This window comes from Pimephales promelas, chromosome 3, assembly GCF_988280905.1.
Source record: "Pimephales promelas chromosome 3, fPimPro1.hap1.1, whole genome shotgun sequence".
NCBI lineage: Eukaryota > Metazoa > Chordata > Actinopteri > Cypriniformes > Leuciscidae > Pimephales > Pimephales promelas.
In genome coordinates, this window is record NC_142771.1 from 39896541 (window position 1) to 39923900 (window position 27360).

Below are 27360 nucleotides of genomic sequence, written 5' to 3' on the forward strand. Positions count from 1 at the left end.
GATCTAAACTGGTATTGTCTAATTGTGTAGTTAAATTTAACAGCTGACAGATATTCAACATAATTCATCTGTGAGCGTCAAACAGAAGGACGGACAAAACCAGTGAAACATCCACTGATTTAATAACTCTGAGTCATGTTTTATTACCATTTTCTACCGAATAAACTGATAATGTGAGAAATGTCGAAGGTGTCTGAATAAAGTTTGGTTTGACTGTACTCCACTTTGAAATTAATCAGAAATGATCACTTTATGATACAGCATCACCTTTCCTCACTCAAAATTATAACTCAATAAACTTGAAATGGATAGTTCAGCCAAAAAATAATGGGAAAAATTAAAAATAAGGCCTACCTCAGTTAACATGAACTAAGAATGTACAATAATTATTCAGCATTTGTTAATTAGTTAATATTAATTTCAACATTTAGTAATACTTCATAAAAAACTTGTTAACGTTACTTAACGCACCGTGAACTAACATGAGCTAACAATGAACAGCTGTTTTTATTAATAAACATCGACAAAGATTAATAAAAACAGTAGCAAATGTATTGCTCATTGTTGGTTTGTTAGTTAACTAATGTTAACTAATGATCTTTACTGTAAAGTGTCACCAAAATCAGTGTGTTGTAAAAAAGCTGGAGATCATTAACTTTCATTGCACTGCCAAATAAACAGTCGTTTTTCACAATCTTCTTTTGTGTGCAGAATAAGAAAAGTTACACAAGTTCTTGGTCTTTATGAACACATTTATGAAATCGAGGCATATCAAAGTCAGCCTTCATTCTGATGATAAATAAATATATATATATATATATACTTTACATGTTCAAGATAAGACTAAACAAAACTGTTTTTGAACACACACTCTCATGATGACTAACAGAAATAAATGTGTGCAATTTACTGAAACTTTCCAGAATTAAGAGACAAATCAGGATCTTTAAGGTTACATTCAGAATGATGAATCCGACAGGAATTACTAATCTTCCAGACGATGTGGCTCACAGTATCAAACCATAAATAACCTCTTATGGCTTCTATTTTTGATTATTTGTGTGCCATGATAAATTGTCTTGTTTGTTGTTGATAAAAGGGGTATATATATGTTAATATGAAGAGTTCAGATGCAAAAGCCTCTAAGTGCCATTTGAAATTTTGTTCTAAAATTATCATTTTTATCAAGCTTGTGTATTTAAGTTCAGTAATTTCACTTAAATGACAATTAATAGGTAATCTTCATTGCCATTCAAGTGAAATTACTGAACTTAAATACACAAGCTTGATAAAAATGATCATTTTAGAAGAAAATTTCAAATGGCACTTAGGCTTTTGCATCTGAACTCTTCATATATATATATATATATATATATATATATATTGGTGACACACACACACACACACACACACACATATATATATATATATATATATATATATGTGTGTCACCAAATATATATATATATATATATATATCCCTTTTATCAAAAAGAAACAAATAATTGGCACAAATCATTTAGAAGCTAAGAGGTTCAAATAGTTTCAAATAAAATACAATTTTATCAAATAACAAATAAAATTGTCATTGTATGCAAGTACAATGACAATAAAGGAATCAATCAATCAAAAATAGTTCCTAAAGGATTAAAGATTAAAGGATTAAAGAAGTTTGCATATAAGACATCATGAAAAAAACAAAAACAAATTTAGTGTTGTAGACACTTTTAGCAACAATACAGTGTTTAGTAGCTTTGACTGTGTTCATGTTACATATTAATTGGCTTATTTTTATTTACAAACAGCGCAAAAAAGAGTCATACCAAGTGCATTTAGTTAATTAGAATGACTCTAATCACATGGAAACATGAAGACTGTTAAAATAAAGTGAGACCCAGAATGGAAACTATAGCTAGCCTACTCTACTGCACATTTCTCTGATATCAATATAGCAATAATAATCGCTTGAAGTGCACGTTTCTTTATCAGCATCGGAAAAAAAACGTAGAAAATAACAGCATATTTAAATTGAACTGTAATCGATATACCGGTAAAGGCAGAATGTCATTAAATTTGCATGTCTCACTTGTTCTTTTCCTGCACCTGCACATTGTGTGTTTTCTATAGTTGATAAACTTTAAAACGACACATACCTGTCAGTCACTGGTCATATGTGTGTGTTGTGTCCGTCAGCTGCGCGCGCGTCGCGTCATCTCGCTCGTGTCTCGGCTGTTCTGCATCTGTCAATCATCTCATCACCTGCGCTTCACCTGAGCGCGTGCCCGTAAAACAGCGAGTGCGCGCTTCACCTGAGCGTGTTACCGTAAAACAGCGAGTGCGCGCAACCTCAACAGCAGCCAATGAGCACTCGCGTTCATCCCATTTGCTTGAGCAACTCTTAATTTCACTAATTCATTCATGCATTGTACATCTAACAATTGGGGGAAAAAATACACACTTTTCACACTTTCTAATACCTTAAATATAATCCTGCAAAACTATTTTATTGATGCATCTGCTCGTATCTTTGGCATCACAATTGCATAGCCTACAGCAAAGAATAGGCTAATAGGCTTTTGTACTACTTTCCTCAAAGACCGTGTCAGATGGTAATACCATGGTGATACTTGAATTCAGGTACACTGCTTTATCTAATCAATAAAATTGTGGCAACAGATTACAAGCAATATTATTTATTAAATTGAACAAATTAGAATTGAGTAATAGTTAATCAAATTAACATTCTAATTAATTCCAATTTAATTTAATTAATAATATTGCTTGTAATATGTTGCCACAATTTTATTGATTAGATAAGCATATTGTTTTTTTTTCAGTGTATGTAATGTGAAGTGTACTATCTTTGGAAACTAATAGAATAATGCAAGGTTACGCTAGAGCGCCCCCTGCCGCCCACCCGCCCTACTTCATCTGCAGCTTCATGAGATCCCTGGGTCCCGCTAAACTAGCGCGTGTCCAGGCTATCGTGAATACTTGTTATATCTTGAATAACAAGTATTCAGTACTTCAATGCGCTCATTGTATCTGAAGTAAATTATTACATTTTTAAATTTAATACATTTAGCTAACTGAGATTTTTTTATATGCACATTTCTGAAATGTATAGGCTACTTCTGATAATACATAAATCAGATATAGGCCTACAAATACATAATACAGATCACTCTAAATTGTAATGTGGACTCAATAGATGTGTTAAAAAATGACATGTTGTGTAAGTGTTGTGTGCGTGCTCAGGGACAACGACGACAACACATTTCCAATAACACAAAGTGTCATTTTAACACACAGATTGTGTCAGTTAATACTCAGAATTTTACAACTAAAGCTAAATGGGCAGATGTAAAATTATTAAGCAGTCGAGTACAGAATGTGCAGAACAAGACAATGTTTCAAGCTCAATGACTGGACAGACTCACTGTACTGTACATTATTCAGTTATTCAAGCTTCAACCCCTGATTGATAATGCTGCTCTTGAGAAATGTTCATGAAGTGTAAACGGTTCGCACTTTCAATCAAATTTGATTCAAACACAACCTGTAAAACAAGATGTTAAAAATGACACATGTTGTGTAGATTTTAACATGTAGTGTGTATGCTCGGGGACAACACATTGTGTAGATTTGAACAAAAAACCTGTGTAATTTCTTAACACATCTCAGTTTATATAAGGACACGTTTTGTGTGTCCTGTAACTTAACTTTATTCCTCTTACACAGAAGTGTGTTGAAAACTTTTACACACTAATGTGTGATTGTGTCAGATATGTTATGTTATTTGTGATCAATCTGAACTGAACTTGGATCATTCAACTGAAGTTTAGATGTTGATGTTTCATTTAATGTTTCATTTGAAGTCTTTATTTGGGCTCTTGACCCTTTACTTTCAATGTTTCTCTTACTGCTGTTACTGTATTTTAATTATATTTGTTATGGCAAGAGAAAATATGATCAGATGTTTATTGATGATGATGACATAGCCTAATCAAGTTGATCCAAGTTTTTGAGTACATGGATGATGTGCATTTATTTATTTTTGCTGTTAGTTATAACAGTCTTTTGAAACTACATCATGTTATCCAGAGCAGAACGATCTGTGGGAGTTTGTCTTTCATAAATGCTCCCTAAAGTCACTTTCTGTCTTTCCTCGGCCAAGAAGGCACCAAATTCAGAATTGATTGTACATTTTGACTACATATATGACCCACTTTCAATAAAGATTATTGTTCCCACCGGCGAAATGCTCCTTTAAAGCGTAGGTTTCCAACATCGCGTAGGTTTCCAACAGTGAAAAAAAAGTGATTTATTAATTTATATTTTTACTTCTGAAATTAATATATATATATATTATATTATTATTATATTATATTATATTATATATATATATATATATATATATATATATATATTTTTTTTTTTTTTTTTTAAGTGGTCTCTATGCGGGTCTCCTCTAGAGAGCACGTTGTCCTACGTCATTACGTTCTGTTCAGTTTGGGGCGGGGCTTACACGTCTGTCTCAGAGCAAGAGGGAGAAACCGAAAGCAGTCGAACCAGAATCAGAAAACTACTAACTTAGACGCCATTTCAAAGAATTCAAGATCAGAAATGGCTTGACATGACAAGGTAAGTTTTTTAAAACGTTAAATAGCTATAATATCATTATTATTATCAGTAAAATCAATGTAATAGGCCCATCAATAGCATATATCTAAACTTTCTAAAGAGCATTTGCGTCTAACATAAAACGTCGAACTCAAACGTGATCGTTACTTGGTTACTTTATTTAGATAGCAGAGGTCGTGGTTTGTTATGACTTTCAATAAACCATACGTGAATATATGTTTAATCCAAAAAACGCAATAGTAAAGCTATCTGAGTTTGTCTCGCATCGAATAATCTCGAAAGTAAACCACAGCCACGCCTGAGAGAGGCCCAACAGCAGCCGAGACTGACGTGACCTGTGCTGCAATCTTACAAAACTTGATGATGAGTGTAGATTTATGTGCTGTTACTAAAAGAAATAATAGACTGAACTGAACAATATGAACACAGAAACACGTCGTTAAGCTAAATATTTTAGACTGAGAATGAAGGTTTAAGTTGAAGTTGGTCTGCTACAGTAGCTTATCATCTAGGATGAATATAATAATCCAAAGTTCTGCGTCAAACTTCCTTATTTTTAATTAGTGCAACACAAGATTTGTTAAGTTAAATTAAACACATAGCCTACCCACAAACTTTGTAAAGCACAACTACTAAATATCCCAAAGGAATGCAATAAGTTGTGTGTAAACGCTGCTCCATCTGAAAGCACTGCAAGTTTAAGTCGCTTATAACATGTTTTTGATAAAGCAACACGCGTCAAACATCTTTCCAAACATGAGAAGCATTTATGAACCTTTTGTCCAATAAAAGACAACATTTAATAATGTTGTTTTACTCCAAACTCACTGTCAATTGAGGGTTTGGAAACATCCTTCTCTGAGAAGATATTAGTTTACTCAGAATAAGGCAGGCACACAACATATTATTTCATAGTAATTCTATACAGTGATAAAGGTTATGTCGATTAGCATTGAAGTATAAATATACTTTATTATCATGAAAATACCCAAGAAGGCTTGAAGAACTATACAGATGACCTTATTGTTCGTGGGGTGCTTCTCAATATCCCTCCTCGCTCCTCCGTCCTCCATCCTATGACACGGAAACCGATCGAGCTCAGCCATCTTAAAGGACATCTCAATTCTCTAATTGCACCATGAGGAGTCGAGGATCGAGGTGTGAGGAGACATACAGAGGAGTCATGAGTGAGGGTACACCGGTGCATCCTATGCAGAACTGTTTTATTGACTAAACGTGACGCACATATCAATTCTTCACATCGGTCACAATCATTTTAATTTATCCTTTACCTTTGCAGTTTATATGAACCACACATCTCACATATTTCAACAGTGCAGCATATCTTTTATTATTATTTATTATGAATTTATTTAATAACCAAACTTCAACAACATAAGGGCCGATGCGTTTAGCGCTGCTGATGACACTGTGGAGTGATCAAGTATTCCACAGTTTATAAAAAAGCTTTTATTCGATTCCTCCGTCCTTGTTTGTTTCCTTTCCGTGTCCTTCCCTCACGTCCTACAGGGGTGGAGCTGAGACACGAGGGAAGGAAACGAGGAAAGGAAACGAGGATGCACAAATAAGAAATGCGAAGCACCCCTGGAATGATGTGTGTTATCTACTTCTGCTGCGAGGGATATTTGGAGTGTCTGGGTGAGAGCAGCCGCTGGTGTTCAGATGTATATGTGGTGTGTGTATGTGTGTGTGTGTGCGCTCTGGTGTTCAGATGGAGCAGCATTTACTACCGATCATCAGCATAAAAAAATCAGCCTCTCTTGGCCAAATCACGTGCAGTTTAATTATGATTAATCATGCAGGCTTAATTGAAAATACACAACTGCCCAATAGAAAAACAAAGTTACGTTTTCATGGACACTTGTTTCAATCAGAATTAATTCATTCCAATGAATGAATCTGCATGTAGTGTTTACATGAGCTAAATAAAGTGATGGGCTCTATATGTAACAAACTTACAATCAGAATAGATTTTTTTTTATGTGCGCTCAATGCATGAATATACAGTTTCTCACTGTTTGCGCATACTATTGTCCTACATTGCTTTTTTTCTTTGTTAAGGTGAGACATGGCAGGCAAAAACATGTTTTTTTTTTTCACTGGTCAATTTTGAGGTTTTGGCCTGTATGTCTTCAATAACATGTCTTCTTTCAAACTTTTTTAGGTCTTTATTTTAAGTTAGGGCTGCACGTTTTCAAGTTTTTCATTAACCGTTAACCAAGGCCCTTATCGGTTAATACTCGGTTAACCATGTGCGCGCCGCAACCTCGAGATACAGAGTTAATTTTTAACACCTTTTTAATAAATGGTTGAACCCCATTTGAAACTAAATTAATTTATAGAAATAAAACGCAGTGGTAAGTTCAGAGCAGTTAAAGTAGGTGCGTTTCCATCACCCTTCAAAATGAAATTGCCAATTGAAAATAAGCACATTAACTCCGTGTCCGCAAATAATAATAATAATCATCATTATTGTAACATTTTATTAGGCTGCATATGTAGAAGACGCCTTTATCCAAAAAAAAGGAACAAGGCACAAATAAACACAATATTTTTGACGCATATCCAGTGTGTGTGAAGCGCGCATTGATGGCTGCGAGACGCCCATGTGAACACTTGCAGTTCTTTCAGTGGTAACAAACAACTTAAAATACTCTTTCATTTCTGGTCATACAGAACATAATAATACATTATTCGCAAATACATATTTGCGTAAACTCACAATAACAAGAAAACGTTGTTCTTTAACATTCAGGCGCGCTTCATGATCTCCGCGAACTGAAGCGCGAGAACTGAAACAGCCGCATTCGAATTTGTTCGTTTTAAATTGGACATGTAAAGCTTTAGTCTACAGGGCTAAAGCTTTAAATGTCCAATTTAAAACGAACAAATTCTAATTTCTAATCGAAGGCCAATATCTTCTGACTATGTAATTATGTAGGCCTAGCTAATTCATTTCTCTCTAAATGTGCTGAGAATTGTTTTTAGCCGACAATGATTTAGAAAACAATAGTTTATTAATAAATAATTAATGCCTCGTTATTTTATATTATTTTATTATCAGACACATTTATTATAGCCTATATAAATCACTTATAAATCCCATTTCTGCAGGCTGTGTTTACGGCTCTTCTCATTCAGCATTGCGGGGGAAATCATTTCCAGGTTATAATTTGGCCTCAGAAAACCAGTAAAATCTTTTTTTTTTCATATTAATTTGTCAAATATTTTAAATGTTTAAGGGGCAAATTCGTCGATATGTAGCCTATATATAGCCTATATATTTTTGCGCAGCATTTGGTGTATAAGCCTACAGTTCAAATGAACATTTTGGTGTTCAACTTTGCTATTTACAAAATACAACAACCGTTCATTTTTCATTTTGCAATTAGGCCAACGGATTAAATAAGGGGAAACGAATGAACACAAAAGTAGACCGTTTGGACATAATACGATGCAGAGTTCTTTTTTAAAATTCATAAAAGAAACAAGGAATAGCCTACTGGACAAAACCTCAAAGAAATGCCACAATCAAGACCTCGGAGCAGAAATGAGGGAGAAACACACAGAAACTCTGTGACTTTTCCTGCCATTAATGCTTGGATGACACACCACGTCTCCTTCCATAAATAATAATAATGTCTAGTGCGGTGGCTGTGTCGCCATTTTTGTTGCCATCAAAAATGATGGCAACGTCCGTTGCCATCATTTTTGGAATGGCTTATCGCGAAAGGGAAAAAAAAAAGTTTTAGTCGCATAACACCGTTAATAGAAACGCTGTCATTTCACAATATTTTTTTTATCGACAATCAGAAAAAAAAAACGCAAAAGTTTTGTGCAAATATGTATTGACGCCACTTAACCGAGCAAAAAGGTTTCACTCGGTTATGGAATTTTAAACGGTTAACCGGTTAACCATGGACACCCCTATTTTAAGTAGATAGAAGTAGATCTAGTGTGGATTTTGTGCGGTTTCTGTGTTTGAATATCTTCACCTTTTGCAGTTTCTTCACTCATTTTAACTACTCTGAAAAACAGCAATCTGTCGCGCTGCACCATCCTCAGAATGTGCGAACGCAGTAGTATACTTGGCTATACGCAGTGATTTCGTGAACACTTCATGTAGCATTTTGATGGTTTTTCTGAAAATGAGTGACGCACTCAATAATTTAATTTTGCTTGTCGTTAAAACAACAATTATGAAACCACCCCTTACAATCCGAATTTTAATTGCATTTGGCCAAAATCATTCCAGTTTACATAGTACCTTTTTCTTTATTTCAACTGTGTTACTAGTCTGATTATTTGGGTCCATGTAAACACACACACACACACACACACACACACACACACACACACACACACGGATACATGAACAATATCAGTATTAAAACACAAAACTTTACCACACAATAAACAATAGAAATAACATTGTTAAATCAAACAATCAAGTAAAACCCAATAATTTATTTTTAATTTTCTAAATTAAGTGTATTATTCTTTTTTTTTTTGCCACATACAGGCTTGAAATCAAATCTCTCAGCTACATACCTCTAAAATGAGTGTGTCTGACTCTGAGGACAGAGATGAGGAGGCATTTGTTCTCACTCAGAGAAGAGCAGCATCTCCAGTATCCAGCTGTGTGTCCATGAAGAGTGACAACTCCATGCATCATCCCCCTGAACTCAGTGATGGAAAATCTTCAGGATTCAGCTGTGTGTCCATGAAGAGTAACAACTCCATGCATCTGCCCCCTGATCTCAGTGATGGACAATCTCCAGGATTCAGCTGTGTGTCCATGAAGAGTGACAACTCCATGCATCATCCCCCTGAACTCAGTGATGGAAAATCTTCAGGATTCAGCTGTGTGTCCATGAAGAGTGACAACTCCATGCATCATCCCCCTGAACTCAGTGATGGAAAATCTTCAGGATTCAGCTGTGTGTCCATGAAGAGTAACCACTCCATGCATCATCCCCCTGATCTCAGTGATGGAAAATCTTCAGGATTCAGCTGTGTGTCCATGAAGAGTAACAACTCCATGCATCATCCCCCTGAACTCAGTGATGGAAAATCTTCAGGATTCAGCTGTGTGTCCATGAAGAGCAACAACTCCATGCATCTGCCCCCTGATCTCAGTGATGGACAATCTCCAGGATCCAGCTGTGTGTCTATGAAGAGTAATAACTCCATGCATCCTCCCCCATATCTCAGTGATAGACCTGCTGTGACCTCTGACCCTGAGTGAGTATCATCCACTATCTGCTAGAACTGCACGATTCTGGATGAATTGAGAATCAAGATTTTGTTTGTTTACAACTAAACAAAATATGTAATTTACTAGAGGTTCTAAAAAATTGTTATTGCTGCAGTCTTTTTAAAAATATCTAATTAATTTAAATGAATTAGTATTATTATTACTTTAATTTTTACATTTGAATGAATGATACAATGATTTACTTGAATCATTAATTGAGGAGTCAGCGTTTTTGAACAGATCTCTTGAAAAGATTTGCAAAGAGGAGATCTCTCTTTGCTGGAAAGATCCAGGCGCATTGTTGTGGAAATTTTAATCATACATTGACTAGTAGTGAAGATTACTAGGTAGTTTGAGCCATGTGTTTCCATTGAACCTACTCTATGAGTAAAAATATAGGTGTACGTGCTTGTGGGTGACTTTCGGGAACATATGGAACAGGACCTCTGACCTTAAGGATGGTCAGATTTGGCCAGTTTATTTCAGTATCAGTTCTGTCCTTGTCTAGAAACTGAACAGCAGAAAGGACATTTTCTGGAGCCAACTTATAAGGAAGAACCTTGAAAAGAGTATTAAAGCTGTCTCATATCTTCATGAGGGTGTCACTCTCATGCACAGCGTAACTTCTGTGTCAGACTGAACCTATTGGAGGAATAAATTATTTTAAGAGACCTTTTGTCTCAGAATGTCTCTCACGCAGTGATATTGGTTGGTTAGTGTTTTTTTTTTTTGCCACAACAGGCATTCAACAGTGTTTTGCCACATAAGGCAGAGTGCACTGTTAAGTGCTGTATTTCCTCCGGGTGCTTTGGCATAAAAGAACAAACTTGCCTAAAAGAGCAAGCACGGGCGGTGAGCGTCTTTAAATATGCCTTTTAGGGGTTTAACGGTTCACAAAATTCACGGTTCGATACGATACACTTGTGTCACGGTTAGTTATGGTACGGTTTGGTACGTTTTCGATACAGAACAAAAAATAATGCCAGATGAATATCCAGCATCTCGAGTGTGCTTGCCACACGCAACACGCCTACATTTAAAATAACTAAATTTTGGTCCACAAGAAAAATGGTCCAATGGACTGTTCGGTTTGAAAATGCATACCGTAAACCAAACCGAAAGCCTTGTACCGAACGGTTCGATACGAATACGTGTATCGTTTCACCCCTAATGCCTTTCCATCCTTGTGTTTCTGGATGCGGTCATTTCTTGACAATAGCCGCTTTCCGACCAAGTAGTTACAGGAACTTAATTATAGGAACTGTCCACTTCTAAACAGTTCTAAGAACTACTCTCCCCCAAACTCAGTTTTACTGCTTGCGTTCGCACTGGCCAAGTGGCCATAGGAACTGGTTGGACACAAGCACGGCGACGGTCTTACAACAAACCAGCATGGAGGAGGCTATTGCCGGGACCTTAATAACGGAGAATGAACGGCGGCGTTGAAAGATTATGCTTGAGTTCTGTACAGAGAAACATAGAAGACGAAGGCTCCAGCATAATATGATATTAAGTAATATATGATGGAAGAAGATAAAAGAGCAGAGCGCAGGAGGCAAACAAAACGACGGGTAAGTTTAGCTAGCATTAGCAATCAGCTGGTTGAATGTGTTATGTTTGTCTTAATCCTCGTTGTAATGTTTTGCAAAAACAAACGGCGTATGGCAGACAGCGCGCTACAAGTTCCGTGTTGACAGTGGGCATGACTTGACTTATAAGTTGAACCAATCAACGTAGACCTAGGGAAAGGGAACTAAAAAAGTCCTCGCTCTAGACTAGGCACTGAAAGAGTTATAGGAACTACGGTCTGAGGAACTAAAAAATCCCCAATTTAGTCCGGTCGGAACACGAGAAAAAAAGGGTTATAGGAACGTTAGGTTCTAGGAACTGCAAAAGTCCCTCCGGTTGGAAAGCGGCTATTGTCTGATGGCCATGCACTGTCTTACATGTCTGGGCCGCGAGCATACTTGAGTCTGCGTTCATGAATGATTCCTGTCCTCAATGCAAGAGCATGACCATGTCGACATTGCGGTCGTGAATCTCCAGGGAGATTGGAGCCTGGGAGACTGGCTAGCGCTTCCCAGTGCTTCCCCACTGGCTCATGTGCACAATCAGACTTGGCTAAAGGATTCAGTTCATCAGGCATTCCCCCACGTTCAGTGGCGGCCTTTTTTTTTACCTCAGTTGCAGCCAAAGACGCTCCTGTCCTGCAAGCAGAAATTGTGGTCCTTAAGCAGAGATGAGGTCAGGGTTTTACAAGATTGGTTATGACCGATCTTGGATCAGCGAGTCTTGAACCCTTTCACAAGCTCCCCTTCAAGATAGCGCAGAAACACAGTACCACATGCATTTGGCCCCAAGATTGGTCTGATTGATGCATACTTCCACATCTCCATTCTGCCTCGACATTTCGGTTTGCTTATGAGGGTCGGGGGTACAAGTACACTTTGCAAAATTACTCGTCAGGCAATTAGGCCTAAGACATCGCAGAGTCACGCGGACCTATTACAACCTGGCTATGACACATAATTGGGAATAACATGCACCACCACACCTTGATGCGCATGACAAGAATAGCATGTATAGTTATCTTTATTGAAGTGAATTTGGTTTAAATCGCCATCATGCATGAATGAATTATATATTTTTTGCTGTTTTACACATAATAATCCACAATGATCATATTACACAAAACTGAAATTGCACGTCAAAATAAAACATTGTCAGTATTCCCAAAATTCCCAGAGATCCCCAAAATTTCACAAATAACGTTTTCAGGGGAGACCGTGTCTTATTAAGGGGAGCTGAGCTTTCCCTAGCTCCCCCGTAGTTCGCACCCTGTGTGTCAGCAGTGTGTAATGGTAAATGGTAACACTTTTTTAATCCCCATAAATCATAAGTAGTCCCTCAGAACAAGCCATTTGTAGAATGCAGATTTTGTGACATCACAAATGCTTAGGCCCCTCCCACAACTGCTGATGGACTCTGCCCAATCAGCATAGACCCTGAGCTGTATACAGTCCGCCATGTTTATCTCCTCGCCAGAGCATTTTACAGAAGCTTTCAAGTAAGACATTTATTTTTATTAAAGCTACTAAGTTATTCAATCAAAAGCAGTGAGTGAATTTTCGGTCTCTTCTTTTTTTGTTGTTGCTTGATTCATATTAACAGCATATTAAGAGTTAAATGCAAAAGCTGCTAAATGCCACTTCCGTCAAACATGAGATGATAATAGTGAGCAAATGCTCTCCGCACATAGTATAAGTTCATCAAAGTTTGTTGCGTATATCCAACTTTGTGAAGATCGACGTTCCCTGCAACCTCTCGAAGGCTAAAGACATCAGCGGCAAAGGATAAGTATTATTTACCGTGATGCTGTTCAGCCCCCGTTAGTCAATACAAGGTCGCAGGGATCCATCCTTCTTCCCCACAAAAAAGAACCCCGCCCCCACTGGAGAAGAGGAGGGAAGGATGAACCCCGCTGCTAAAAAATCAGAAATATATTTCTCCATAGCCTTTCTTTCTGGAACAGAAAGTGAACATAACTTGCCCTTAAGGCCTGTTCACACCGGGACGAATTTCGCGCGCGTTATTCGTCGACGTTTAACGCCTCCTGACTAAACAATGGGCGCCAATGTGAGTGTTCACACCGACGCGAAAAACGCCACGCGTAAAAGCGTCATTTTTAAAAAAACGCCTCGGGTTCGTTTTTTTGGTTTGACGCGCCGCGTCAAAACCTATCCGACCAACGAGATCGGCGGGTTTGCTCACGTGTCTGGTACTTCTGAAGTTACAGTAAAACACAACTTGAGGGCGCTCAAACACAAAACGGTCTTGCCGAGCACACATACGGCGAAGAAGAGACAAGATACCTACTGTATGGGCAAGATGAATGTTGAGCTGCTGGTCTCGGAGCACAAAGAGCTATAAGATAATATTTATATTAGTATTTCTGTAATAATAGTATAGTATAGGGTGACCAACAGTCCTGTTTTCCCGGGACATGTGTAAAACGGTCACTTTGTGCTTTATAGAAATCTGAGTTGAGATGAGAACTGCGCATAGTGTGCATAATGTCAGTTAGATTTTGACAAGTGAGGAGAGGAGATAACCGCTGTGCCGACTCTTTGTATTCTTTCTTTTATTTTATTTTTCTATTGTGACCAGATGCTTGTTTGTTTGTTTTCTCTCGCTCGATCCCCGTGTATGAGGAGGACGAGTGTGACGTTTGAGTGGTTTTATTAAACGCGGGGAAATACGACAACTCTCGTCTCTCGTGCATCTGTTCATCTGACAACTGCTATGTTTTTATCTCTGGGCAACATCTCAACTTTGCGTTACACATGTCCTGTTTCCACGTCCTGTCCTGACTGTTTTTAAGTGATGAAAATGTCCTGATTTTCAAACAAAAACTGCTGGGAAAGATCAGTTCTACAGGAAAATATAGATGGGCAAACAAGGTGGATGAGGAAGAAAAGCAAGATAAAGAAAATGAAAACTAAAGATATAAATAGATTTTGTTAGTTCGTTTTTGTAAGTTTGTGAGAGCTATTTTTTGTTACATTTGGAGGCATTTTTTAGTTATTTATTATTTATATATTTATTTTTCTATATTTATTATTTGTCTTACAGAAGACATTATTTCTATCATTATTTCATTCGTTTTTTTTCTATCTCTCAAAATAAAACATTGAGACATGAATATGATCACCCTAGTATAGTATTCTATTATTATTTCTGTTTTACATTAAGCGCCATCTAATGTCAGGGAATGAATTTGCATGTTCACTCGGCTCATCGTCAGCGAAAAACGCTTGGGTGTGAACACAAAAAACGCGTTGAAAAACGCTGACGAATAACGCGCGCTGATATTCGTCCCGGTGTGTACGGGCCTTTAGGCGGAGACGTACCTGGCAATAACTCTATAGCACAGTCATAGGGAAGATGCGGAGGAAGACAAGCAACACGAGACTTACTAAACACTTCCTTCAGATCTAGATGCTCCGTGGGCACGTTTGATAAATCCACTGCTTCCTCCTGAAACATAGACGGACAAGCAGAAACAAGACAGGACTCATGACATTTACTGCTCCATTCCGATACCGATCTCTGCTGCCAGTCTATTTTGGGGTTGTGTTTGATGGGAACAAGGGGGAGTCCAGAAGGTAGAAGGAAATAGTCTCTGTGTGATTGCCAGACACGCTGAGCGTGATGGGTTCGGTGATGGATGAAATGGTGGGAAGTGCTTGGCCATTGAGAGCATGAACTGCGATGGTACGGGTGAGAGGTATGATGGGAGCCTGAATCTTGCGTGCAAATGTGTAGTCCATGAAGTTACTCTCTGCCCCGACGTCCAGTAGTGCTCGACAGTCGTGAGTGTGGGCTGACCACCTGAGTCTTACCGGGAGGAGCATAGATGTTGATGAGGTCTTCTCAGCGGAGATCCCACCTGAGAGTAGCCTCCGATTTACTGCCGGGCTTGCCTTTTTTACCGCGCAGTTGGAAGCAAAGTGTCCTGCTGTGCCACAGTAAAGGCAAAGGCCCTGGGATCTCCGCCTTTCCTTCTCCTCCCGGTAAAGCCGACCTCGCCCTACCGGCATGGACTCGTGATTGTGGACGGCTTGCAGAGTCTCCACTGCTACCGATACTCAAGTGGGTAACCTCCAACGTTCGACTCGGTAGAGTCGGTAATCCACTCGGAGCGCCAGTTCGATCAACCCATTAAGGGTGGTCAAAGGCATAAATCTCCTTTTGGACGCTGTCAGCCAGCCCATGCAGGAACATATCCCACTGTGCCTCCTTGTTCCACTCACACTCTGCCGCCAAAGTCCGGAAAGATACGGATCTTTCATCTTGCTTGAATTCCACTAGAATCCGTGGCACATCTCTTCACGCGACTCAAAGGGCGAAAACTATCTTCATTTCGGCGGCGAGTATCTGGAACGTGGTGCAGCATGGATCTTGGTTTTCCCTCACTGCCGTCCCCCAAAGGAGCTGCCTTCCCAATCAGTAGCATAAGCACAAAGGCCACCTTGCTTCGTTCACTGACAAAGGTCCTGGGTTGTAGAGAAAAGTGCATAGAACAGCGTGTGATAAATGCTCTACAAAAGTTAGCCTCACCGTTGTAAGGTCCGGTGACCGGTAGGCGGGGCTCCGACTGGGAAGTGCTCTATAGTGGTGTGGGGAAAGCGGCCAGTGTGGGTGGAGGACACCAAACAACGATCTGACAAAGAGAGGAGAGTGTGATGAGCTTAAAGGGTTAGTTCCACGACGCATGCGCGAGAATTGCGATCTGCTTACACTACTTCAGATCGCAATTCTCGCGCATGCGTCGTGGAAATCTAAGGAAGTCTCGTTTCTGGCCTACAAGGAAGAAAAGAAATAGTCGAATAAACTCGTTATTTTTGTTTGTTTTTTCGCACAAAAAGTATTCGCGTCGCTTGATAAACATATAGTTGAGCCACGGTAGTCACTTGGGATATTTAAACATTTTCTTCATTGACTTTCTGGGCCGTCAAGAGGCAGTCCCTTAGGCCAGCCTTTCTCAAACTTTTTTCAGTCAGGGCACCTTTCAAAAGTGCATAAAATCTCAAGGCACCCCAGTGTAAAATATAATTTAAAAACACTGCATAACCCAAATTTAAATGCAAATGTCTTGTTTAGTTAGACAGAACAGTAATGAACAGAGCATAATATGAACTGTAAATAACAATAATAATAAAAACTTTATAGCACCTTTAAAAACACAGGTTTGCAAAGTAATTCACAAAATAATTAATCAGAGACACAAATGCCATAAAATCGTAAGAGGTGGACCGCCCAATACAAGAACCCAATAACAAATCCAGACCAGGAGAACTCAAATGAAGTGCAGGATGCAGATAAAATAAAATAAAAATCCCCGGCTCTTGTGGGGATTTTCTTTTCAAAAAACGATCCATAATGCTGTAACTAAAGTGGCCTAAATTCACGTTTATTTTTACGTTTCTGTCAGTCTGAGGTGTTGCTATAACGCGTTGCTATGGATTGCGTCACTTGCGTCAAGTTGTGTGTGTCTTGCTTCGGTCTTGTGAGACGGATTTTTTTATGATTAATTTTATATGTTTATCTAAAATGAATTTACAATTTTATTAATATGTTCATATGTTTAAAAAGAAGAATGTAAATTCAAATATATTTATATATGAAATGTCAGCTGTTTTTTTTCTGGGGTTTTTTTTCCCACATTTTTTTTAGCCTACGTCATTTTTTGGCGGCACCCCTGACACAGCTAGGGGGCACCCCAGTGTGCCGCGGCACCCACTTTGAGAAAGGCTGCCTTAGGCAGCCAATGTGGTAGTTATACAGCTCTCAAATTTAATCAAAAATATCTTCATTTGTGTTCCGAAGACGAACGAAGGTCTTACGGGGTTGGTACAGCATGGGGGTGAGTAATTAATGACTTAATTTTCATTTTTGGGTGAACTAACCCTTTAAATAGTAGAGTGAATTGGCAGCAGCTGGTGACGGGATTAAGATCAGCAGGTGCGTTGATCTACATAACGAGCGGTAACGCTCATTCACACACGCTCAACACATAAAACAACAATTACACGAGACACGAAGAAAACAGCAAATTCATGAATCGTGACACATTTAACTTACAATAGAGAGAAACAGGACTGGCAGAAAAGAGCCTTTAAGATACAGATTGGCCGGAAATAATCACCATCCTAACCTTAAATGCTAAATTCAATGTACAGAACATTTCTCAGTTTATATACTATTGTATTGAAACCTAATTAAACATTTCATAAAATTTTTAATACTACACTGTGTCCATTTATTTAATTTTCTATGTAAGTTACAAAACAAGTTGCGTGAGAATGAAACCTGTTTGCGAAAGAGGGACGGGGTGGAATATTTTCCGCTTTTTTGTCTTTCGGCCAAAAACTGTAAATTCAGGGGGAAAAAAATAATTCAGTGGCCAAAATTTCGGTGCATCCCTGCCTAATATTTGCATTGTGTCTACTTTGGCTCGCCCTAAAAATGGTCAGGAAAAGACATAGCAATTGAAGAATTAGTGGTTAAATTTTATTTATAATACTATCCCTCAGCAATTCAAGCACAATCTTTTGTTTATAGCTTTTATTTAGCATTATTTGCAACTAGGGTAGCTTAGGCAAGTGTGGTATATTTTTCTGGCATCAGAAATGATCTGAAATACAATTGTTGCCACAGTTCTTCTGAATACTGTCTTTGTTTTGTTTCTTCATGTGACCACAGACAGACTTGATGATGGTGAGATTAGAGATTAGATAATTTCCGAGTTACAAAAAAAACTGGATTATTACAATTAATGACAAAATGTAAACTGTTATTTCCTACTGACACACTGCTACGGCTGGCTCATATACCGCAACATAAAAGAGGCAACAAATGTTTTAACAAACCAATTTATTATCAACCAAGCAAACAAATATTAAATAATCAAAAAGAAAGAAAAAAAAACGACGTCTAGGGGAGGGGAAAACACACGCGCGTGGTTACTAAATAAACAATATCTGGCACTAAAAATAAATATGGGAAAACAACAATACTAAAGAAATAATGTGCGAGAGGAGTGAGAGATGTGAGAGATGAGAGAGCTCTCACACCAAGTCACAGGTCTTTATACTAACCCCTATAAGGAGTTAATTAGGGATTGTATACACCTGTTGCCCAACTAACGTCTGCACTGTGTAGCAGAGCCAGTAGGGGTAAACAGGCAGGCGTAACACCTCCCCCACAAAATGTATTCCTCTAAGGAATGCAAAATAAAAATAAAAAAAACAACAACAACAAATTCTCCATGATTGATCCCACTCCACTTGGCTCCTAACTCCTGCTTCCTGGGCCCTAGAAAACAGGATAGAAAGAGAAGGGAGAAAGGGAAAAAAAAGAGAAAGGACAAAATACATCCTCATACTCGAGATAGGGCATCAGCGATGACATTTTCACTGCCCCGAATGTGTTTAATGTCAAGGGAAAATGGTTACAAGAAGAGACTCCACCGCATTAACCTCTGATTACGATCCTTCATTCTGTGTAAAAACACCAAAGGATTATGGTCCGTATAAACGACGATTGGACTTGCAGATGATCCCAGATAGATTTCAAAATGTTGGATGGCCAAAACAAGAGCAAGGGTCTCTTTTTCCACAACAGAGTAAACTCGCTGATGGACATTGAATTTTTTTGAAAAATAACAAACTGGATGTTCTATTCCGTCCAGACTTCTCTGTAGGAGAACAGCTCCCGCTCCAGTATCGCTGGCATCGACAGCTAAACAAAAAGGCTGAGAGAAATCTGGTGCAACAAGCACAGGAGCACTAGCCAACAATGCTTTTGCTCCATCAAATGCCAGTTGGGTAACATTGGTCCAATTAAAGGGTACTTTAGTACTTATAAGATCGGTCAAAGGTGATACAATAGAGGCAAAGTTTGGGCAAAACCCGCGATAATATCCGGCCATTCCCAGAAACCTACGCAATTCTTTGCGATTTGTAGGCATTGGAAATGCACAGATGGACTCAATCTTAGCTTCAATGGGGCGAACGTGTCCATTTCCTACTATTTTTCCTAAATAGGTAACAGTAGCTTTCCCAAATTCGCACTTTGCCAAATTTAACGTTAAAGAAGCCTCAGTCAAACGAACGAATAATTTCCTTATTTGGACTAGGTGATCGGTCCAAGATGAACTGTACAGAACTACATCGTCCAAATAAGCGTCACAGTCAGATAATCCAGACAACACCTTATTTATAAGGCGTTGAAAGGTAGCTGGAGCATTTCGAACCCCAAATGGCATAACACAGTACTGCAGAAAGTCATCAGGTGTCACAAATGCAGACAGTTCCCTTGCTCTAACAGTTAGTGGAACCTGCCAGTACCCTTTTAAGAGATCAAACTTGCTCACAAATTTTGCAGACCCCACTCTATCCACACAATCATCTATGCGGGGTAAAGGATAGCAGTCTGGCTTAGTGATGGAATTAAGCTTACGATAGTCTGTACAAAATCTGTAGGATCCGTCAGGCTTATTTACAAGAAGACAGGGAGAACTCCAGGCACTAAAACTGGGCTCAGCCAAGTTATGATCTAATAAGTAAGTCACCTCCTTTTTCAACAAGTCCTGTTTCACAGGGTTTACCCTATATGCATGCTGCTTAATTGGTAAAGCAGAACCCACGTCGATGTCATGTTCAATCACTGTAGTACAAGTAGGCACATCAGAAAACAAGTGAGGAAAAGACTCCACTAACTGAAGAATGTCACTTTTCTCAGAGGGAGACAGATGGGGTAAATGATGGGCCAATTTTGAAAACATCTCAGAATTATTCAATCGTCCTTCGACAACTCCTCGAGAAGGAAAGTGAATGCAATCATCCCCCATACAGTTCGAGGAGGAACTCTCTGAAGAGAAAGTCCCCTCCCCACTCAAATGAGAAGAATCATCAATCACAGTGGTTACTAACCCCACAGAAAATGTAGAAGGAAAGTAAGGCTTCAGAAGATTTATGTGGCAAACCTGTACTCCCTTGCGTCGTTCTGGGGTTTTCAAAAGATAATTCTGTCCAGAAAGGCATTTGAGGACCGGATAAGGACCTGCAAAACGGGCTTGAAAAGGATTATTTACAAGTGGCAACAAAGCTAGTACCTGGTCTCCAACCTGAAATTTCCGAGCCACTGCTTGTTTGTTAAACAACCTCTCCATCTTACACTGTGACTTCCCCAGTTTCCTCTGAGCAATTGCTCGAGCCTCATGCAACCGGTATCGAAAACCACTCACAAAATCCAAAACATTCTGGAAGGGCTCAGAAGGAATCCAGTTGTCAGCTAAAACTGCAGCGGGACCACGAACTTCATGACCAAATACCAGATCATTTGGACTGAATCCAATACTCTCCTGAGTAACCTCTCTAACTCCCATAAGCAACCAAGGCAACCCCTCCTCCCAATCAGAACCAAGCTCCACACAGTATGATCGTAGCAATGACTTCAGGGTCTGATGAAATCTTTCGAGGGCCCCTTGACTCTGAGGGTGGTATGCACTGGAAATGTTATGCCGGATTTTCAACTGACGTAAGGCCTTAGCAAACTGACGGCTCATAAAGTTAGAGCCCTGGTCAGACTGGATAATTCTAGGAATACCAAATGTTGACATGAAAGAAGTTAAAGCTTTTAGAATAGATTTTGCAGTAATGGACCTGACAGGATATGCAGCTGGATACCGGGTAGATAAACACATAACTGTGAGTAGATACAAGTGACCAGTCTTTGATCTAGGTAAGGGACCTACGCAATCAACCAGCAAATACTCAAATGGTTTGGATATAGCTTGAATAGGTTGAAGAGGAGCCACAGGTATTTTCTGGTTTGGCTTTCCAGTGAGTTGGCACACATGACAAGTTCTAATAAACTTTGCCACGTCTCTTTTTAAACCAGGCCAGAAGAACTTGCGTTGCAATCGATCATATGTTTTCCTCACTCCCATATGTCCAGCCACTCCATCATGTGCTAACCCGATCACAGTCTGCCTAAATTTAAGAGGAACTACCACTTGAACATAAACCTTAGTAACGGGTTCAGATTTACTAACCCACCGTCTAAGCAACATTCCATCCTTCAGGAAGTAACCAGAGGGAAGCTGAGTCTCAATATCCCTGTCGACACGAACCATTGAGAACAAAGGTTTAAGAGTTACATCAGCAAATTGTTCTTGAATCAATTCCGCTCTAGAAACATGAAAAATAGAGGATAAAAGATCTTCTGATATTGTTTTCTCCCGAAATACAGACTCCTCAGAAAAGAAATCAGAAATGTTCTCTGCCAAGGTCATACCAATTTGTTCCCCTTCAACTGTCTCACCATCAGCCTCAGGATGTAAAGAAACTTCACCTTCCCACAGTTGGTCGGCATTTAGTTGTTTTGTTCTGGCTCGGGTGACCGCACAGGAAGGAAACACATGGGGAAATTTCTGACCACATTCATCAGGAACATCTGCAGACATAGGTGAAGACACGACAACAGTAGATGGTACAGGTTTTGATGTTCCCCACACATTCCCCTGAGCAAGATCGTTCCCCAAGATAAAAGAAATCCCTGGCACAGGAAGGGAAGACTGTACTCCCACAATCACATCACCAGATCAGATATAAGATGTACCTTATGTAAGGGAACTTTTAAGAAAGTCATTTCTATCCCCCTAATCAATACATCCTTCCCAGTCGCAGTCTGATCTGAGAGTGGAAGAACCCCTTCTAGCAAAAACGATTGAGAAGCTCCGGTGTCTCTCAGGATCCTCAAAGAAACTTTTTCCTCTTGTCCTGGCAAAGACACAAAGCCGCTGGTAATAAACGGAGCATACGCAGTATAATTATCCCCGACATCTACTGGTTTTGAGATCCCCTTCCCAATCTCAGTGTCCTGTTGGTGAGCATGAATCTCCAGAGGTTCACGTCCAACCAGTCCAACTGGCTTAGCAGACTTCTTTAAAGCGTTACATTCAGAAATCTTATGTCCCACCTTGTGACAGTAAAAGCAGGTCACCTTACCCTTCTTGTCTGATGAAAAATTCTGACTGACAGGGGGCACACTTGACACGGTATTCGATGTACTCACTTGAGGCGTCCAATGATTCCGAAATAACTTCCTACTCTGATCACTTGAACCTTTATCAGGAAAAGAAACTCTGTGAGTCAGAACAAATTCATCAGCCAACACAGCTGCATCAGCTAATGTAAGAGCCTTCTGCTCATTCAAATAAGTTGACACAGACCCTGGTACACAGTTTTTAAATTCTTCCACAAGAATTAACTCCCTTAACTGGTTCAAGGTTTCTACTTTCTGAGACTGACACCACCTTGTAAACGTGATTTCTTTTTCCCGAGCAAATTCAACATATGTTTGCCTTTCAAGTTTTTTAGAACCACGAAATCGTTGGCGATAAGCCTCTGGTACCAACTCATACGCTCTCAAAATGGCTATTTTAACTTGTTTGAAATCTCCACTCTCTTCCTCGGAAAGAGAAGAAAACACCTCCTGAGCCTTCCCGGTCAGAACACACTGCAAAAGCAAAGTCCAGACTTCTTCTGGCCATTTTAGAGAAGAAGCAACCCTTTCAAAATGGGCAAAGTACCGGTCTACATCACGTTCACAAAATGGGGGAACCATCTTAATGTTTCTACCTACATCAAAAGAAGAATGCCCAACCGGAATGGACTTTGAAGCTTCAGCTTTTTTTACTTCCAGTTCAAGTTCTAACTTCATCTCATACTGCCTAAGTTCACGTTCGCTCTCACGTGCATACTCTAACTTCCTCAGCTCAAATTGTGCACGCTCACGCTCCTGTTCAAGCTCTAATTTTTTAAACTGAACACGTTTATCCCATTCCCTCTCTTCTAATGCTTGAGAACCTTCAAACGATAGTCTCTCAGTTTCAAACTGTGTTTGTTTCTCTATTGACATTAAATCTCTCTCAACTGGTGAAGATGCTGCCTTACCACTACCAGCTTCATCTCCTACAACCAGAATTCCTCTGACTATCAACTGGGATTTAACAACTCTTAACAAATCCTCCTTGCGCTTCTTATCAGTTCCAGTCAATATGATTGCATGACTCTCTGCGACTTCTAAAAGTTGTTCTTTGGTGCACCTATCTAGAAACTTCTCAGAAAGCTCTACATTCAATTTCATGATGGAAGTCATTTTTTGACTAACATATAATTCACACAATCAAGACCACAACAAATCAAAAATAATTCTAATAAATCCTCCCAAAACAAAAGTGCCAGAAAACAGCCTAAGCCCAAATGATTATTCAATAATACATTGACATACCATTTCGCACAGCCTAGCTCAATCCACTTTAACACTAGAAATGCAAAAAGATCAAATGAATTAATATTTCCAAGATAAAACAAATCCTGTTTTTATTATTCAGATTAATCAAACAGACCTTAAAGTCACATCAACAATTTCAGTGTTATTACTAGGACAATAAATCTAATGCTCAATTTCGATAGGAAAATTTCGACCCTGTAACCGTTCAATGCAGTGCTAATTTACTCACAGTAAACAACAATCGGTCACACTCAATAGGATACAACAGCTGTGACAAACTTATTACTTGTCATCGATCACTATTGACACAGGATCTTTGTGTAAACGAATCAAATTTAATATTTTAACCGTTCTACACAAACATCAACTTCCTATATAAAAAACAAACTTACCACGCGCGAAAACATGCTCTCTTTAATCAAACTAAACAAACACCAAGGAGAAATATAAAGTACTCACCAGGATTTCTTTTGGCTTTTCATCTCCGATATGCCTGCCTGTTGAAACTAACTATCCTTACTAGTCTTCAAAGGACTGCCGGGCTCGAGGCGACTTGAAACGCTGAACCTCGTAACAGCTGTTCTCTAAATGAGTTCAGCTGCGCGAGAAGCGTACCCCCACCCAGGATTTCCTTCCAAAACTCCAAATAAGATACAAAAAGAAATCAACAAAACAACAAACAGTGTTCCGATGGAAGGACGCTCACGAGCTGCCCAGCTGAAACATTCTAACTAACCAGAGTGAAAAGCCAAACCTTACAAGAAATCCTGAAGAGACAATAAAATACTCCCTCAAAACAAATGCTCAAAAAAATCTCGGACGAGGCCCCATTTTTATGTTACGGCTGGCTCATATACCGCAACATAAAAGAGGCAAACAACAAATGTTTTAACAATAAACCAATTTATTATCAACCAAGCAAACAAATATTAAATAAGCAAAAAGAAAGAAAAAAAAACCCGACGTCTAGGGGAGGGGAAAACACACGCGCGTGGTTACTAAATAAACAATATCTGGCACTAAAAATAAATATGGGAAAACAACAATACTAAAGAAATAATGTGCGAGAGGAGTGAGAGATGTGAGAGATGAGAGAGCTCTCACACCAAGGGCCAATCCCAATTCTACCCCTTACCCCTTCACTTTCCCCTTCCCCTCCGTTTTGCGCGTCCACGTGAAGGGGTAGGGCTGTCCCAATTCTCTTTTGGTTGGAGGGGGAGGGCTAGGGTGAAGGGCCAGATAGCCCTTCAAACGAAGATTTTTTTCGGGAGCACACTTCAAACGAAGGGGTATGAGAAGTGTCACTGCTAACCCAGGCTGGCTGCCCAAGCGACAAAGGAGACCCATAAATTTAAGTATTTGTGGCTTTAATAAGTATTATAACGACAAATAATGATTTGCTTTATGTTACATTCAATATTGTGTTCATATTTACGGTCAGTTTCTTCACAGAAACGTTTGTAAAAAAAAAATAAAAAATCGCTAAAATTACTGTAGTTTGCTAACGATAGTCCCGCAACATATTTTCGTCGTCTCCGTTGTTTCCTGCGAACTTCACAAGATGCAAGAAAATAGCTGTAACCCACGCGACTGAGATAACTGCAGCTGTCGACGGGATCTTGGAAGTTGTGATAAACATCGGCGCATCTCCTGTGACGTAGGCGCTAGCGACGACTTATAATGACGTTTAACGGAGGCGTAGTGGTGTCCCATTTCTTAGGGGAATATTTTCACCCCTACGCATTGCCACTCTGTTTCAAGGGTCAAGGGGAAGGCGAAGGGGTAGGGCTAGGGGAAAGGGAAGGGGTAAGGGGTAGAATTGGGATTGGCCCTAAGTCACAGGTCTTTATACTAACCCCTATAAGGAGTTAATTAGGGATTGTATACACCTGTTGCCCAACTAACGTCTGCACTGTGTAGCAGAGCCAGTAGGGGTAAACAGGCAGGCGTAACACACACTACAGCAAAACATATCAACAACCGGCTTAAAACCATTTTTTGGGGGGGACATTTTCACAGTAGTGTATATCTCATTATGATCTGAAATATATATTTTCTCAGTATCATCAGCAGGAAGAGAAAGATAGCAGCATCTCCAGTATCCAGATGTGTGTCTATGAAGAGTAACAGATACATGATTCACCCCACTGATCTCTGGAATGAAGCCGTGCCCTCCGACCATGTCCATGTGTGAGTATATTCATGCACACTTAAATTAAATCTTTACTCTTTTACTTACTGGTTTGTAAAGGACTAAACGCCTGCGCACATATATTCAAATGCGTACGTAATACACATGTGCATGCCATCAGCGTTCTCACAGTAGGGCTGGGCAATATATCGCGTGACATTGTTATGCGCATCTCTTCTGCGTCTCTTCCTTGATTAGTAGTAAATCACCTTCACCTGCTTTCAGATGGAGCGGCATTTACTATAAAGAGCCGTAGTTCACTGACAAGCTGAGCCATATCGCATTAATATCACGGACGTATCGCCAACAATTAATGGCGATATGGCTCAGCTTGTCAGTTAACTACGGCTCTTCGTACACAGCAAAAACTCAAGCCGTTTCTCAATACCAAGTACGCAGACTTCGGACTTGCGTCCTTGGTAGTTCAGACTTGCAAGTTCGACTCCGGAGAACGAACTCCCGAGGATGCGAGGACGCAAGTCCGGTTCTTCTGCAAATGGAACAGAGCGTACTTGATCACGTCACTCAGCACGCTCTACTCTATATTTTAGGCAACAATAAAACGAAATTTGCTACAACTCTGCATCTTTTCGTCAACAATAAGACGAAATATGTTATAAAACACCCCTCTGACTCTTTATTAACAAAAAACAACATAGCCTATAATAGCCTAATGGCCATGTGGTTCAGGCAACGCGCTTCTCTTCACTGCATATATTTATAACAAAATGAACATGATCTTTTTGTTTTCATTTTAAAAATATGAAACATTGGATTTTTATTGACATTTATCAAACAGAGACAGGGTTATGTCATTTTATTTTATTGTTCATATAGTGAAGACAATATAAAAAAAATAGCCATGAAACCTTAAACTATTTTTTTTTTTTTTTTTGCGCCATGGAACAAATTATAGTTTAATGCAGGGGTCTCAAACTCAAATTAACTGGGGGCCGCTGGAGATAGAGTCTGGATCAGGCTGGGCCGCATCAAGTATTCCAAAAAATAAAAAAAATGTATTTAAATATTCCAAAAATGGAGCACAACTGATCCAATCTTCTCAATCTTTATTATTAACGTTTCTTCTGAACTGTTCCTCTGAATTTGAACATTCCTTTCTGTACATGATTGGTTCTTGATGAGCTGTCCTTGACAGTTGACAGTTTTACAAACTTTCTTTGTCTTTTTCTTATACACAACATATTTGTTGTGATGATAGTCATATTTGCCTTTTATTTTCTTTACACTATTATATTGATTTTTTTTCCAAAAGGCACATTTCCTTTTATTATACTTAGAAAACCAATTACTGCTTTTGAAATACAAATAATTCTTTCTACACATGTATAGTGTCTCAGGCAAATTACTGACTTTGCACATATCA

The 27360-nt window shown here is 39.1% G+C and overlaps 1 protein-coding gene across 1 annotated transcript in view; it reads left to right on the forward strand.

Moving 5' to 3' along the window:
- The first annotated feature begins 4538 nt into the window (after positions 1 to 4538).
- LOC120463065 (uncharacterized) overlaps positions 4539 to 27360 on the forward strand; it is an 80601-nt gene continuing 57779 nt past the window's right edge. The window contains 3 exon segments of the mRNA XM_089128874.1: positions 4539 to 4644; positions 9188 to 9909; positions 25847 to 25975. Coding sequence (XP_088985000.1) covers positions 9224 to 9909; positions 25847 to 25975 — 815 coding nt within the window. The 5' untranslated portion in view covers positions 4539 to 4644; positions 9188 to 9223.